The sequence below is a fragment of the Vigna unguiculata genome, chromosome 2 (assembly GCF_037176805.1).
Source record: "Vigna unguiculata cultivar grain cowpea cultivar isolate G323 ecotype 2 chromosome 2, ASM3717680v1, whole genome shotgun sequence".
Classification (NCBI taxonomy): domain Eukaryota; kingdom Viridiplantae; phylum Streptophyta; class Magnoliopsida; order Fabales; family Fabaceae; genus Vigna; species Vigna unguiculata.
The window spans coordinates 35,874,354-35,892,086 of record NC_140793.1 but is presented as its reverse complement, the minus strand read 5'-3'; the positions used below and the strand labels follow the sequence as shown (position 1 = coordinate 35,892,086).

Genomic DNA, 17,733 nt, shown 5'->3' with positions numbered 1-17,733 from the left:
TAGGAAAATGAAAAATAAAATCAATCAAAAATAGCATCTGCTTATTAAATTATTTCTTTTAATACTCTAACTGAATTAAGGTGTACAATAAGTCATTTAAAAATGATGAAAATTCTTTAAAAATCTAAAATTCGAATTCTCTTTTATGGGGAAATGGTCAAGTATTTTTTTTATATATATACCTGATTTTCCTTTAGGAAGGTCGTCTATATTTAAATTTTCCTAGATGGATAAGTTTTGAAAAAACGCCATAGCCGGGTAAGTAGTTTATTTAATGTGATCAGAATTTCTTGTATAATTTTTTTTTTTAATTGAAAAGTTTGCAAAATTCATGTGCAGTGATTTTTATCATATCATAGTATGTCAAAACAATCCAAGTCTTACTGTGCATGAAGATAACTCTAAATAGATTCTAAAATATTTATTATGCAAATAATAGCTAATCTACCCATTATCTATCAACAGATTATTCTATACTAGTATTCATAGATATCTATTTGTAATTTTTTTTAAATAAAAGCATTTACAAATTATTCTTTAAAACATAATTTTAAATAAAAAAATTGAAACTTAATATATAATACATACATTTTTTTATAAAATATTAAAACAAATACAATAAATTTCCCCACACTATAAGTTTAAACAAAATCAATTATAATTCCATATTTCTGAATAAAAATCCAATACAAAATTAAATTCTAAAAAATATTTTAAAATAAAAATGGTTATAAACGAGTAACAAATATTTGCAGGCATGACTACTATAATACCGTATTTACCACGTCAATAAGTAGATAATTAAAGTACAAGTTTCCATTACCTATAAATATTCATTAAAAGTATTTGCTTTATATTATCCATTGGAAATTTTATACCCGCGCAAGAGAGCCTATATTACTCCAAACTGCTGCATAACAATTTTTCGTTTCGTTAGTGAGAACTTTCAACAGTAAGTAGTCAAAAGGACTAGCGGCAAGATTCATCTAACACCCAGCAAAATGACAAGAGTAACAAAGACAAGAAGAGTGAACCAGAAAACATAAGTTAAAAGGGTAAGTCAAGATATGATAAACTATTATAATGCTGCAATAGGAACAAGAACACAAGGTACTAGAAGACTCATTCTTTATGATGTTAACTGCCTCAGATTGTACTTGGAAAACTCCTTGTATTTCTCAATCACCCCGATCAAGCACACAGTCTGCCAAGTGAAAGAGGATGATGCATTAGTTCTATGCCAAACTGAGAAAAAAATTACTTACTATGACCGACAACTACAGCACTTCAGAACAAAATTCAGCATTCAAATAAGAAATGCACTTGTAACTTTTTGAGGTGACAACACAAAACAAGGCAAAATCAGAAAAAACCGCGAGAGAAGCCAGAAATTGGTGGTTTAGAGCACTGGTGAAAGTACAGGTAGAGATTTTTATCAAATTAGCTTTATTTTCCAAATAGTCAAATTTAAACAGTTTTTCAAGGAAGTCAATAAATAATGGTTCAACAGCAACGTTAAGCGGAAATTTTGATGGGGGCAGTTAAGCAACTAAATAAAATAGCAGTCAATTTGAAAGAAAAAAAAATGTAGGACCATAATGTGGCGCGTCATGACAAGTACTTCACAAGATTGCTGAAGCTAATGGAGAGAAAAATGAGGTGACGAGTACACAAGATAAGCTGACTGACCATGGCTTTCTTACCTTAGCAATTTCAACTACTATAGTTTTATCAGGATTTTTTAGATCAACTTTATGGGGTCCAGGAACTGACTTTGCCACAGCATCAATGATTTCCATCCTGTCAACACCCGTATTTGCCCGAGCCTCGTACAGTACAGCAAACTACATACAAAAAGGCATGTCAAGTATTTAAAAGTACAGCAGACAAAAGGACCCAGCCATAGAAAGAATTGCGCATACTTAGTTAACATTTGTATCTTGCAGACAACATATATATAGTACACAAATGTGTATATCTCTACACTACACTAATGAAATTAGTTTTCCAGAGTGCTTGAAAGCAAACTCCTCTTATGCATCCCACTGTTGTAAACATAATGCCCGTGCCAAATTTCATCTTGGATAAATTCTATACAGAGATAAGAATTGGAATCAAGTTTAAAATATTCTTTGGAAAGTTGGATGCATGCTATTTGGAAATTGTAAAGCGTGATTCATTAGTGTCAAATTTATTGATAAAAAATTTATTCGACAGTACTATCAGATTTATGCATGCATCTGTATAAGCATACCATCTATTAAAATAATTTCAAATCCAATTCTGACAGTCACCACTGTTATTTTTGATAATAATATATCTCCATTGCTTCTGTAAAAAACAAGTATCATAATTGCTATGATTGAACTTTTAGTAGATACAAATAAAATGGTTTCAATATAGTAATGGCAGCAAGGAATAATGGTGGTAAGAAGCATTAATTAATATTGGAGACCACGAATGGAAACAATGATGCAAAGGTAGCTTTTGCTACAGTGCCAAAACAAAAGGAGAGAACATAGACAGTGCTGATGGAGACAACAATGAGCACAGGTGATATCACGGGGTTATATCAATGATAGGAATGAAAACAGTGGTAACAGCATTGAACTTAACCAGCCATGTGAAGGATTTTATTTTGTTGTTTTCAAATCAAAAGGAATTGGATCCCAATAGTAAAAACCACAACAAACATGAAAAATTACAATCTGATAGCTCAACATCTAACTTCAAATTAAGATCCCTAGGCACCCAAATGTAGCTCCAGTTATTTCATTCACAAGATATCGAAACGAAATAACCTTCGCCCCTGCCCCCCTTCAACAAAAAAGAAAAAATAAAGAAGGTTGGCTTTATGGTGTTTCAGAAAATAAGTTCTTGAAAGCCAGATACGTATAGAGTTTCAATTAATTTTGAAGGCAGTAAAGCTAGCTTTGCAAGCTTGCAAGAATAAACATAACTGAGTGTAGAAGTTGGAGCATTAGGTAAAAGAGGAATTGTAAAATGGACTACAAAATACCAAGTACCTACTCAGCTATATTAATTTCAAAATATTTACAATAAAAACATTTGTGTAGTTTGGAATGCAAGTTCAAAAGAAAATGTAATACAAGAACAGTATTACCTTGTGTGGATTTTGAGTTTCCTCAGGGAAGTACTGTTCCACAAGAGGCTGCATTGCTTTTGAAATTTCCTCCTTTGAAGCGTAACATGAGACTTCAATTGGCAAAATTCTCAAAATAAACCTAAAAGTAGTCAACACTGCATCGGTTTTTTTCTGTGCTTATGTTATATACACACACACACATAAAGAGAGAGACTACAAATATACCTAGACATATGTTTCCTTGTTGATGCAGCTGATGTCACTATCTGATGAACGATATCCTTGGGGCTTCTATCTCCATCTTTCTTCCTCATTTGAATAAATACCACACCATTACAACCAGAATCAAGCTTGACAAACCGTCTCTGTTCGGAAAAAAAAAAAATCACCTTAGCAAAACACAAATTCACAATTGAAAGTTGAAACAAATCCTAGGGTCAGATGTCTGCCACAGTACCCTCAAATCATACTCCAACACACAATGAACTGAAGAATTGAGCACAGTGCTTTCTACAATTTTAATTTACTCTTCTCTTCACCCAAAAAATAAACTCTACCAAGGAAAAATGATAAATATAAAAGCTGATCCTAATACTACTTGATAAAAAGTCATAAGCAGTAATTATTTTAGATATCCAGATAATATAATACTACTCTTGAAGTCAGTTTTTGCCCCAAAGCATCTTATGTTTTTACATTTTTAATTACAAAAAATGTCACTTTTTAATTTTCAAAAGTTAATACAAAAAGTAGCAAAAGCAATAGAAGTTATTTTCTTTCGAACAGTAACTGGTACTTATATAAGGTGGTTTTTCTTCATTAAAAGTAATATAAGAATGAAAGTAGAAATTTTATAAAAATAAACATGCCCCAGATAGAGACCTCAGCATTAGTTGCACGAGTACGTGCATATGCTCATAGACAACAAAAAATGATTGGGTGAACCCGTAAATATAAGAAACATAAGTTCTGTGAGCCAAGTTTTTCAGTGACAGAATAAAATAGTATACAGAACATTAGTCTTATGAAGTCACCTTATTCTTGTCTCCCAATTCTTTCAATTCTTCATCAATTAACTTATCAATAGACTTCTCTACCACGTTTGTTTTGCTGCACTCTTTCACAGCTGGTAGTTCATCCACTACCGCTTCTGCAGTCTTAATATTATCTATGTCTCCTTTACCCTCACTAAGTTTATCTAATGCCTGAGTGTGTGGTTCATCAACTTTACAAGGATCTGATTCCCCGCCAGTTCCACCATCAAGACCAACATTTTCATCCTTTAAAGTATCCAATTTGGGCTTTTTGTCCGCCTTTGCCTCATCCTCCTCCTGCCGCTCCTCCTCCTCAGCATTATCATCATCATCATCGTCCTCACTACCAGAAGAGTCAGAATCTGCAAACGTGATTTTTTTATTTAAGGGTTTGCTGGGTAATTCCTTTACACTTGAACGTTCCCCACCAACTAGCTCTTCATAAAACTGCATGACAAACAACCGAAAGCATGATATAGTTTCACAAAGCAAAAGAAACCAAAAAAATAGTGCCCACTTCAAAACAAAATATAATTCAACTCAGATTTTAGTAAGGTCACGTGTTTGAATGTTGTGAATGTTGTGCTCGGAATAAACAAACATTCAGATAGCACCTAAAACAACTCAGATTGACCAACCAGGGCCAAAGTGATGGGAACAACCATACAGTGTCTAGGTTCGATAAATGATAAAATAAACTAACAACAGAAATAAAACCCTTGCTCTAGTGGAAATTTGCATTTGAACAAATGGCAAAACTAAAAGTTAAGCGGTATCGGTATCTCCTTAAAATTGAAGGTGAAAACTCATATTCAGAAAACTCTACCCATAAATATCGTGTTTAATTCTTAAATATAAATGTATATCATACGGAATCAAGAATATTGAGAGCTTCCCGAGAGGCTTGGTGTTCCCTTCCGCCGTCGCAAGTGATGAAAAAGCCTTGCACGCCAGGCCGCAGAGGATACGAACCCTTCTTCACTGTTTTCTGGAAAAACTCACGAAAACAAAAACTCAGCCACAAAATAAGAGAAACTTGGAAATGCAAAAACTACGTAAGAGAAGAGACACGAGAAAACAAACGTTATGAGGAAGATAGCGTCTTCTTTTTCGGCCGTTGGCAGCGGCGGCGCCTGCATCGGATTTACCTTGGGACGCCATTGCATACAAAAATACAAGTTCGTAACGCTGAGTAGCGGTTTTGAGTCACTTTATTTTACGATAACTGTTATTTTCTCCTTTTTCTTTTCTGTTCAAGAAGATAATAAATGGATTAAAAATATATTTGATATATTTATTTATATTAAAAATAATATTTGTTCTGGGCATATCAGTTACTATATTATTCTTGAAATATTGGAAAATAGTACTGATTTTAATAATTACCAGCGAACAAACGCTGCTATTCGTATTTTTTAATTTTTAAAAATATTAATATCAATAATAAATATATAATTAAATATAAAATTAAAAAAATAAAATATATAAAATAATAATTTAAATAATAATTTAAAATAAAAGAGATTTGTAAAAAAATATTAAAAATAAATTATTTATAAAATAATTAATTTTTAAAATAATTAAGGATACGTGAAAAAAAAAGAAATCATCTTTATTATTATAAATAATGTATATTTTAATTATTAATATATTTTTCACAGAATACATATTTTTTACTCGATACCATTTATTGATATTCTATTATCACACACTTTTATCTACTTAAGTTTTTAAAGATGCTTTCATTTGTGTGAGTAATTATCATGAATAATTATTTAAATTTTAAAAAATAATTATTAAAAAGATAAAATTAAAAAGAAAATCCTTAAATTTAGAAAAATAATTTTTAAAAATTAAAATTAAAAAAAAATTATATATATATATATATATATATATATATATATATATATATATCAAGAGTGAATCTCTTTATTATTAATTTATAAAATATTTTAAAAATAATTTGAATTGAAAATAAAATATACTACACTATAATAATTTAAGTTGACTTAAAACATCTACCTAAATAAATAAATAAATAAAAAGTGTTTTAGAATTATTTTTTTGGAAATAAAATAACTAGAAAATTTAAGAATAAAATCAAGGAAAAAACTGTATCTTTACTATAGTATTTATTTTTCAGTGCTATTTTGATTGTACCAGATGAATGATTTTTCTGCATACGAATACAGCTAATAAAATTGTATCTACCTTATGAATAAAAATGGGATAGAAAACTTGAGAGGACCACGTGATAACGTGGCCTGCTTCACTCATGTATAAAAACATTATGCTCAAAATGTTAAATAATTGTATTTAACTAAAAGGATAAGCTGTATGGTTTATTTTAACATATATATAATATAAAATATATCAGTATTTTTACAAACTTTTATCAATAAAAGTGAAATTGCGATTAGTGGTACTAAATGACATTGATAACTCTCTTTTCATAGTAGATTTTTACCACCTTTTAAACAGGCCACTCACAATTTTTAGTTGTTTCAATAAATATTCATAATTTTTATGTTTTCAATAATAAGCCACGCCATCCCTTAAATTTTAATAAATGAGATTTTCTTTCATTGTTTTATTTTAAAATACAAAAAGTAAGTACCTTTTATAGTAAAAATTGAATGATTTAATTATTACATACCAAAAATATCATGAAAAGCATATACCCATACAACATAATAAATAAATTAAAGCTTAAAATGATTTAAATGTTTATTAATGTAAACTATTTCTTCATACGTGAAAAATAAATACAAAAGACAGTTGAGAATAAAGTCACTAAACTAAGAAAGGATTATGAGAGACAAAGAAAAGGGAAGAAGAAATTCAGAAAGACTGCGACCTAAATTATTTATTTAAATAAACCTGAAAAAAGTGGACGTTCGAATAAACATTTTAATATGGTAAACTCATCACAACAACGTTAATTGTTGGGCTTGTCATCGACAAAATCATTGTAGGCTAGTTAATAGGTAACTGAAAAAGCATTCAGATATAATAATTTGTTAACAAGAAAACAAGACATAATAAGCAAACTTCAATCACAAAAGATATCACTCCTTCCTAGTCACAGGCGAGACATCAATGCCATAAACACACTGCGTTAAAAAAATAATAATCATATAAATGAAGATAACTTGGTCAAAGAATAGACGAAACCTTCCTTTATACAGAGATATTTAAAATATGGAGAACAAATTCTGATTTACATGGCTATACGTGTGTGTGTGCCTATATATATATATATATATATATATATATATATATATATATAAATATATTAAACAAATTATATATATATTTATGGCAGTGTACCCTTTATGGACAGTTTAGGATGAATAGGAGGCAGCAAGCAGTGCAGACCCAATGCCAGATCCATCTTCGGTGACCTTTAGAATAACGTGCTTGGCAATATCTTCTCCCAATATTTCATTTAGAGCTTCACGCAAGTACTCCCTAAACAATGCATATTTAGAATACAACCCCCCTTCAATTGCCACCACTGTTCTTTTCATTTTCATATCACTTCTACTCCGTCCACCTGTGATGCCACCACTACCGTCCCTACCAATCTTTTTCAAGATTCCAACAATACCAGCAGCTGCCAATCGAGCAGCTCTACGAGTCACCACATCACACACCTTCACCACTATTTTTCTTGCCTTCAAAGGAACATCAGGGATCTGAGACACACACCCAAATACAGCAAAATATTAGTATTACACTACAGCACCCAAGGCCAAAACATATTTTTTACCTCAAATATATCATTAAGGATTCTTGCTACTTCTCTCAAGTCAGGCGAGTTATCCTCATGCATGGCAGCCATCAAAGGAGTCCTGAATTTCCATCAAGAGACAAGAATGGGTAAGTCACACCATTTCAGAAATTAAGAAAAAACCATCATACCCTCACCATCAGTATAACTTCTAATACTAAGCAAAAAGTTTGCATCAGGCGATCAAGTCAGGATCAAATAAATCATTCTAAGTTCACTTAATAAATATATAGCAAATTTACTCTCCAGAAGTAATGGACAAAAATAAATGATCAACCATCTTTAAGACATTGAAATTGATCGATGGCAATCAAAATCTAAAATGGAATTGAACCGTTACAATAAAAAGCAGACTTTAAAAACAAATGAATGGATAATACATTCAACAAACAGCAAGAACTCAGTACTAACCTCAGTATGAAAGGCATTGAAAGCTTTGGAGAGATAGGTCCAAACATATCGGACTCTAATGTCATCCTGAGAATGACTCTCCTCACTAAATCACCAAGATACATTCCAGATATCATTTTCTCAAAACCCTGTATCCAAATATCCAATATTTTAGTCACGACAAATCAAACAACAGAAGTCATCTGATGCAGAACCCCACCTGATCATTTGGATTAGGGCTAGCAGCATCCAAATCAATGTCATACGATGTTCTTGGCAAGTGAGATGACCAAAAGTTCCCCCATTCCATATTGACAACCTAAAAACCAGAAGAGTTAAACTTGCTGAAATTTCATAAGCAACAAAAGACAGAAGTGAAAACAAGAAAAAGCAATACCATGCGCCCAGATGACATAAGAAGACCTTGGCACTTGATAATAGCATCAACTCGTTCCAAATAACAGGCATTTGTACCAGTACCAATTATAATTGCAGCAACAGTATCAGGATCGTGATAATGTCCGACTGCTAATGTTCCAACAGTGTCATTAACCTGTTGAACATGAACATGAAATCATGTTTCCCATAATAATAATAATAATAATCATAAATAAAACATAATGCACAATACCAAGGCAGCACAGTTCTCCACATAATTAGAGTGCATTAAAAAAATAATTTCACTGCAATGAAAAAATGCAACACAATTTCTCAACAAAAATAAATCTACCACCATTTATCCTTCATTCAAAAAAACGTAGAAATAACTGATAAAAATGACTTTGGAAACGTAGCAATTCATTAAACAGGCATAATACCAAGTTGTGTAATTATCAGACATTGTTCTGGGCAACATTCTGGAGTTGGAGGATACAAATATAACTGGGGGTTAAAAGAAAGTACTTCCTTACCAAGGCAGCTACCCGAACATCTAGGCCATTCCGGATCAAGGCTTCTTGCAAACATGCTGCAACATCTCTTCCTACCTGACAACCGACAGCTGTTCTTAATATAACATGGTCATGATATTTACACATTGTTATTATTAGAGCTTCTGCAAATTGAGAAGGTTCTTTACTTCCATTTTGTAACTCTTAAAGGGGGAAGCACAAAAAGCCATTAAAAAAAACTAATTTGGCCTATACAGTTAAAAGGCTGCAATGAGATCTATATGAAAGATAACCGAACAAGAATTATATTAGCGACACAACTAACTAAATGCACTGGGCTTATAGATAACTTTTTATATAAAGTATAAAATATAAAACTAAACAAACTATTACCCTATTCAAAATCATGATACAAGAATTTTCCACATAGCATAATATTCCCTAAGAGTATAAGCTTTTCCAATTCCCAAAAAAAAACTCTTTAAAGTCACGTGACTAACCATGTCTACAATGGAAAAACCTTTCGTCCATTTGATTAAAATGCCAGAGGAAACAGACATTTGCTTCACGGGAAAGGAGAATGTAAATCCAAGTTCTCTTCTTCCCTGTGAAATATTGGAACCGTCTCCTTCTTTGACAATGAAATCCTTCAACGAAGATGCAATAAAATCAAAGAGATCCTGCAGGCAACAAAATCAGTCAACCTCTACCATGTTAAAAGACCAAGCAAAAACCACGTAAGTCCAAAATTTTAGTGTTTTGGTCAAGTCACCTCGCTTGTGCTGGTCATTACATTTTGGGGAATGGGTTGTCGTTCTACTTCATGTTCCAAGTCTGAAGTTGGTTGACCACTTAATTGAACACGCAAAACCCTAAAATTTGTACCGCCGAGATGAAGTGCATAATATGTTCCTCTCTCTGTCCTGATAATAGAAGTAGAAAAATATATAAATATATCACATTCATATTGAACTGAACATATCAAAGCGGAGACAAAGTTATAGAATCAAATTAATTTAACAAATACCACTCTGCATTCCAAAAAAAAATATGCTCAGGCATCGTGTGCGATCGTGAGCAACGCTCAAAACAGATATAGATACGATGGCAGTCCAACATTTAGATTCTGTAACTCAAATCATGTGTCATAGTAAGGAATTCTCAAAATGGTACACTATAAACGGGCAATGCAGTGGATGTTGCAAAAGTTGTAGTTCAGCAGAAACCCCAGTTCAAAGAGGAATTTAATTAAAATACGATGACAGTACTGTTTAACCAGTCATGAATCACGAATTGTAATATCATTGATTTCTACTAAAAATATTCTAAAAATCATTCGAAATGTTATTTAAAAAAACTTAAAAGTTCCATCATATCAAATCAAGAACATAAAAAAGAACGCGATTGACATATTTGAAAACAATATATACTGCAACAGATATAAATGCACGTGGGTAGAAAATATGCACAAATCATAAGAGTGAAATAGAAATAAACAGTATCTTGATGTAATTAGACCACAACTACACACAAGAATGACGACGTAAAAAGACAAAAATGAGAAAATGCTGAAAAAAAAGAAAACAAAGATCAAAGAAGGGGAACGACACATTGACTTCCCAGGCAAAGAAGACTCTCAATGGCACAGTTAAGGACAGCATAGGGGCAATGCAATCGGAACCTAACGAAGGAAAAGAAGAAAAAGATTATTACCCATTTGGGAGATTATCGACGAATGTGAGAAGCATTTTGAGCTTGGAGCCACCTTCAGATGCCAACCCGGCGTGCATCTCCACGGCCATGGCATCCACCACTTGCCTCAACCTACCAACCCTAGTGTCGCACCCTTCCTCCAGTTCCCTCACCACATTCGCCACTTTCTTCCACTTCCTCCTGCTTTTCACTCTCCGCCCCACCACCACCGCCGCAACCGCACACGTCGCCACAGCCACCGTCACCGCCACCCCCACGACCACTCTCCCCATCTCCCCCGATCAACCAAACTACATCCTACCCCACTCTCTCCCGATTGCTCACCACCACCACCAAACGCCGCCGTTTCAACATGCACGAAACCAAACTCTTACGAACCACCGTCCGTAGATACGATTGCTCCCCGGCGAAGCCCTCCAAGTCACCGGCGATTGCAGCCGTGGTTGTTCTCCGGCGAAATACGCCGGAAAAAGCCGTTGAGAGAAAGTGAGATAGTGAGAGAGAGACGGCGGCTGTGTACGCAGTGGTTTGGAAATTAGGATGTGCTGGAATGGAAGAAGAACCGATATCGAAACTTTTATAAGCTCTGCGTAAAGACAGATTTGCCCTCCAACTCCTTCCGATATTTCGGATTTGTCACGGTATCTCTTCGCGATCTTTTTACCGTTTATGACAGATTTTGAGGTTAATGACAACTTTGACTTCTGCTCTTCTTTTCCTCTTGCTTTTTTTTTTTTTCACCTATTTAAATAAATACTCTTTATTTTCCATTCTATTCTTTTGTCATTATGTATTACACCCTTAAATATATTCTAAAAAATATGAAGGAAAATAAAATAAATTAAATAATTTGAGCAAACTGCCCAAAATATTTTCTGGCTTTTTCATTCACTAAAACTTGCATGACAATACTAATTCTTTTGTATTCTGTATTTTATAATTTTAGTAAGGAATGATCACATTCACGTCCATCACAAATTTTAGTTTGAAATTTTAATCAAAATAAATACTTAAATGATACAGACTAAAATTATACAGATTAGTTAAAGATATTATCTTGTGTTTAGTTTTACCGATTTATTCATCACATTATTCACTTTATTAATATTCTTAGTAGTTTAAATATATAATTATATTTAAATTTAAATGTTATTTTATTTTTCAGTATTTATGTATGTTTATCCAGATTAATTTTATTAGAAATTCACGGAAAATAGAGTTGAACATATATACTTAAAGGCGTTTTTGTTTTCATTCTTTCTAAACATGTTTTCTAAGTAAAGTAATTTAAATAAACTTTTTTTATTTTGTCTTGAAAATAGTTGTTCATAGTTACTGTAAAGTACTATTTTTGAAATTAAAAATCAAAGCACTAATATAACTATAAAATTTTCAACATACAACTTTTAGCTGGTCTTTGGATTAATACATGGAACTAAGAGATTAAAAAAATGAATGAAATTCTTTATTTTCTTGTTCACTCTCTCCCTCTAAACAAAGCAGAGAAAAGAATAGGGAAAGTTTCTCCATGATTTAATTAATATTAAAGATTAAAAAAACTATAAAGTGATATTTATAAAATTAACTTTTATCCATATAAACTAGTTTTGATTAAATATTTAATTTTAATTTATTTAAATAATTAATGGTATTATTTATTACCTATGATTAATAATAAATAATGACATTATTGTTATTAATATTTAATTTTCATTATTATTATGCCTCTTGTGTCTATATATTGGCATTTTTATTTAAAAAATATAATTTAAAAAAATCATTTAAAAATAAAAATAAAATGTATATTAATTTTATTTTAAATAGAAAAATAACATAATTATATAATGGATTACTCTTTGTCATCCCAATAAATACTTCTCAAACTATAAGAGTGGAATAAGAGGAATTTAGATTATTTATGTTATTGTATCTTCAAAATACATAAATAAATATTAATTTTAATATATAAAATTTTAATATATTAATATCAATTTCTTTAATGTATTTTTTAACCTCATAGAGAATATAAAATAATCATCAACAACAAAAATTAGACTAAAATATGACTCATTTTTGTCTTTATTACTCACTATGTGTTAAGTTAAAAATATAACCAACTTCTTTTTAGTTCATTTTATTTTCGATATTTTTATTAATTAACACCTTGAATCAAATCTAAAATATTTTAACAATGTTCATACATTGATAAATATCTACTTATATGAATTTAAAGTTTTGGAATAATATAATATTATTCATATCTATCTTTATTTGTAAGGACATTGACACTTATACCAATTTTTTATTCAAATATAATATTACATATTTATAGATTATACTTATCCTATATTATAATTCTATATTTATCTAAATAAATTAAATATATTTTTAAAATAAATAATAATTATAATATAAGTTATTGGTGTGTTACCACGAACAAAAATAACTAGTTCTTAATATTTAAAATTCAGAGAGTTATATAAAATGATGAGGTAAAGAGACACTTGTCAAACAAACATTAAAGCCCAAAAGTGAAAAGACAAAGGATATCTTGGTAATCTCGCACATTTTACTGGTTGCAAATCCAACACACGCAAATCAAGAAAATGATCGTGGTTGAACGTTCAAAAGGGCAAGACTGTAATTTTCCAATTTTTATTGCGGGTCCTACTCTTCGTTTGGCACTGCACCAGTTTCACCACTTCAACTAACTCATTTTATTTATTTTTAATTTTTTTAAGAAAATATAAATACCAAATCATTGCATCATATATTTTTTAATTCTTACAATAACTATTTAAATAAAGTTTTTTCATATATGGAGAGTAACTAACCAATCTTTCAAAAATATATATGGAACCATTTTATTTATAATTAATGCATAATAGGAATAATAGGAAGTATCAGGATGGAGGTACACTTTTTTAATATTAAAAATATTATGAAAAAATAAATAAAGAAAAGACAGAAACGGCGACGGTAGCTGCGTATTTGATCCGTACAGTACCAGCTGGAATCCGCTAAGTCCAGCTGTGTTTGCTCACAGAGGCACAAAGCAAAACCAACCAACTCATTATTCACATTTCTCACGAAATAAATAAATAAATATTATTTTTATTTTGTTATTTTTTGTATATCTTAAATAGTAAATTTATCATTTAAATAGTTTTTATATATTTCTGATACAATAAAATATTTTACAGTGCATAATTCAAATTACTTGAATGATGAGAAAATTTTTGTTTTTTCGGAATGGGTGCAGTAATTGAAGAGGGAGGTTGGTAAAAGGAATGATCGTGACCGTACATTTATGAACTGTGTTCATGGGACAACCAAATTGAAACCGGTTGACTTCAATATTCACTAAATAAATATATAAAATTTTAAGTTATTTTTTTTTCTTCTACCAATGTGTTCTCGATATAAGAATCTTATTAAGTTTTCAATTAATATTACACGTGCTGAAAATTAAGTGTGTCCTACATCTAAAAAACAAAACTGATTAGACCATGGGTGACCTGTGCCCCATGTGACAGTGACACATTTTTTTCTTTTATCATCACTTCACACACTTATTATTATTATATTATTATAATGTAATATATATATATATATATATATATATAATATAATTAAAATTTATTTATGTTTTAAATTTTAATATACTTTAATCTTCTAATTTTTATATGAATTAATATAGTCTTTTAACTTAATAATATTAAATAATGTTATAAACTAATATTTGAGTTAAAAAATCACTATAAACATTTTAAATGTCAATCTCAAAAATTATTTAAAATATAAACATGATTATATTTATATTTTTTAAATTTTAAAAAATATAAAGACAAATTTAAATTTTATCTTAAAATTTATGAATTAAAATATATATATAAATGGAAATAGGTTAAATATGTTTTTAGTCCCTTAAGTTTCAGTGAATTTTGAAATTAGTCATTCTTTCACATTTTATACTAATTTAGTCCTTCATCTTTATAAATGTGTGAATTTAGTATTTCTTACCAAATTTTATTAAGCTTATTTAATATTTTAAACGTATTTTATTATAATATTTGAATTAACGTTGAAGCAAAAATGTATCAAACGGTATAAATAATTCTAACACTATCATAAAATGCGCTCAAAATAGTAAGATAAAATTAACAAAATTTAATTAAAATAATTAAATTTACGAGATTTTATGAAGGACAAATTGATCAAAAAATTAAAAAATTAAATTTTACTGAAACTCAAAACATATTTAATCTTGTATAAATTCTTTAATATAACCACCACCACGGGTTAATTAATAATAATCAAACCCATAATATTCATGTTAACTTTTATTTCTTTCTCTGCATCTCCACTAGCTATGTATGTAAATTTTTAAATGCCAAAAGCATTGTTGTGATTTGACTAGTTTTTAGGTAAGCAAGCTTTGTTTTGTTTTATGAAAATAAATTGCTTATTTATTGGTTGGTTGTTAATGCAGTTGATTATTTTTTTATAGATGGAAATATGATTATGTTTTTAGAGTTTGGGTTTGTAATGAATAATTGTGTTTAGGAATTTAAAACTAACACTTTTCAGCTTGTGGGCCACAACATACAGCTTGGTTGAAATGCATAAATGTTATTTCTTTCTCACACCATGGTATCGTGGGTCCATCTTTGTGGGATATTTTAAAAGTTTAAATAATTTAGGAATTACGCTTTGGAACACATAATGTTAAGACAATATTATGTTACTAAAATATAAATATATTGTTTGATTTTAATTTTTTTTAAATTGTATAATTTAGAATATACTTGTATGTTTAAAATTAATATTTTGAATCATACAATTTAAAATATATTTGTGAATCTAAAAATGTATTTTAAATTATACGAACGAGGCCTAAAATAATAATGACATTCTATTTTTTCTATCTAAAGTTTAATTAAGATTGTTATTTTTGACGCATAGGTTATCACTTAAAGTTGTATGTTTATGGAAGTACAACCAGATTTCAAGAAATATAAAAAAAAAGTATCCTTAATAAGCACATTATTTATGGGTAAACAGCATTTACTTAATATAATATTGTTTATAGTGATTCAATTGAGATGTAAGCTAAGTGATATTGTAAAATCGGTTATAACTTGTCGGAAAATGAACCTAATCCATTAAGAACCCGGCTTATTTGGGTTGAACACGTGATGAGCCGGATTGGCTCACCAACCTGCCAATAAATTTTAAATATTAAATTAATATATATATATATATATATATATATATTAATATATATATATATATATATGTATATATATGTATGATTTTGAATTAACATGTAACATTATTGTTAGTATTGTAAAATTAATTTAATTATTTAATACTTAATATTTTAATATTATTAGTTAACATTATTTTTTTCTTGTTTTATTGTAGATGAGGATAAAGAAGATGCTTCAAGAGATGAAAATGTTGGGGATTTATCCATTCAAGACTCTAATACTATAGTTTGACAAGTGATAAGAATGATTTGCTGTTAGATAGTAATTTATATTTTTGTGATTTTAGTTTGTATTTGGAGTTTAACATAATTTGAGATTTTATTGAAGTTTATTTAGATTTTAATCGAAATTATAATTTAGTTTTCTTGAGATTGAAGAAAAAAAATTGTGTTTTTTTTTCTAATTGAGCCAGTGAGCCAACCCGTTTAACCCGTCAACCCGTGATGGGTCAGGTCGGATTCTAATTTTGTTGACTCGCTAATAAGTGAGTCAGGTTGGATTAACCCACTAAGTGACCAACCCATCACGAACCGAGCTGGGTTGGATCGGTTGGTCCGTTTTGACAACTCTAAACATATAAATAATTATATAATTTCGAAGTATCTCCAGCCTTGTTATTTCATAAATTTAATTAAGAATGTATTAAATAACAACTAATACATTATAATTTAAGAGTTTGAGTATGTTTGTGTGAAGTGCAGGTAAGTTACAGTGGACTTTAAGAAGTAAAATCCTTTAAAAATTGTGATTGATTTTGTACCTTGGGACCTTTTGTTCTTTTGCACTTACATAATCTATAACTACACCTCATAAAATTTTAAATTACCACTTTAACTTTTGTTAAAGTGACTTATAGATTACTTTTTACCTTTTTACCGAGTTTTTAAAAATTTCCGGTGATTTTTAGAACGTGTTTTCAAGAAAACATGAAATGTATTTCAAAATAAACTTTGAAGAACATAAATTGTGAAATGAACTTTTTGAAAACTTTCTAAAACACAAACGTATACATAGATATCATAGCGTCTGTGTTATGATAGTATGTTAGTAGATAATAATATTGTAATGTTATTAAGTTAATATATAAAATAAATTTATATTTATTAAAAATAAAATAAAATTAATAGAAAAATTAATTGTTGATGAATAAAAAAAACAATTTTATAAAAATAAGTAAAACCGTTAATTTATAAAAATTTAATAAATAATTATACTGTAAAGAATATAATTGACACTATAAATTGTGAACACAAAAAAGAAAATCCTCTTTATATATTGTTATAGATGTATGATAAATTATAGAACCAACCTTTTAGAAGAAACTTTCCTAAACATATGAGTTCCAAAATGGTTTTCTAAAACAAAATTTTTTGATCGAGTTTCTCAAAATTTATAATAATATATAAAGAAAATTTATCTTTTGTATTCACATCTCATAATACCAATTATACCATTTACAATATGATTATTTATTAATTTTTTTAAAATTAACAGTTACTTCTACCTATTTTCTATAAAACTATTTATCTTCTTT

At 29.4% G+C, this 17,733-nt stretch overlaps 2 protein-coding genes across 2 annotated transcripts; both read right to left on the bottom strand.

Annotated features, from left to right (window-relative positions):
• Nucleotides 1-897: 897 nt before the first annotated feature.
• On the bottom strand, nt 898-5,379 carry LOC114169000 (THUMP domain-containing protein). The gene is made up of 7 exons (XM_028054009.2): nt 5,224-5,379; nt 5,012-5,128; nt 4,141-4,587; nt 3,332-3,471; nt 3,125-3,245; nt 1,704-1,844; nt 898-1,204 (listed from the first exon to the last, which is right to left on the bottom strand). Exons 1-7 carry the CDS (start codon nt 5,299-5,301, stop codon nt 1,130-1,132), a joined length of 1,119 nt encoding a protein of 372 aa, XP_027909810.1. The 5' UTR covers nt 5,302-5,379; the 3' UTR covers nt 898-1,129.
• Nucleotides 5,380-7,258: 1,879 nt separating this feature from the next.
• On the bottom strand, nt 7,259-11,448 carry LOC114174675 (hexokinase-3-like). The gene is made up of 9 exons (XM_028059502.2): nt 10,927-11,448; nt 9,986-10,136; nt 9,714-9,893; nt 9,235-9,309; nt 8,721-8,876; nt 8,544-8,642; nt 8,345-8,472; nt 7,913-7,994; nt 7,259-7,838 (listed from the first exon to the last, which is right to left on the bottom strand). Exons 1-9 carry the CDS (start codon nt 11,196-11,198, stop codon nt 7,485-7,487), a joined length of 1,497 nt encoding a protein of 498 aa, XP_027915303.1. The 5' UTR covers nt 11,199-11,448; the 3' UTR covers nt 7,259-7,484.
• Nucleotides 11,449-17,733: the final 6,285 nt, after the last annotated feature.

Excerpts from the sequence above, each read along its gene's own strand:
- LOC114169000 (XM_028054009.2), bottom strand. The coding sequence starts at position 5,301 with ATGGCGTCCCAAGGTAAATCCGATGCAGGCGCCGCCGCTGCCAACGGC. Across the intron at positions 5,129-5,223 it reads GACGCTATCTTCCTCATAAC|AAAACAGTGAAGAAGGGTTC; the intron begins GTTTGTTTTCTC and ends GAGTTTTTCCAG. Across the intron at positions 3,472-4,140 it reads AATTGGGAGACAAGAATAAG|AGACGGTTTGTCAAGCTTGA; the intron begins GTGACTTCATAA and ends TTTTCCGAACAG.
- LOC114174675 (XM_028059502.2), bottom strand. The coding sequence starts at position 11,198 with ATGGGGAGAGTGGTCGTGGGGGTGGCGGTGACGGTGGCTGTGGCGACG. Across the intron at positions 8,877-9,234 it reads ATGTTCGGGTAGCTGCCTTG|GTTAATGACACTGTTGGAAC; the intron begins GTAAGGAAGTAC and ends CATGTTCAACAG. Across the intron at positions 7,839-7,912 it reads TCCTTAATGATATATTTGAG|ATCCCTGATGTTCCTTTGAA; the intron begins GTAAAAAATATG and ends TGTGTGTCTCAG.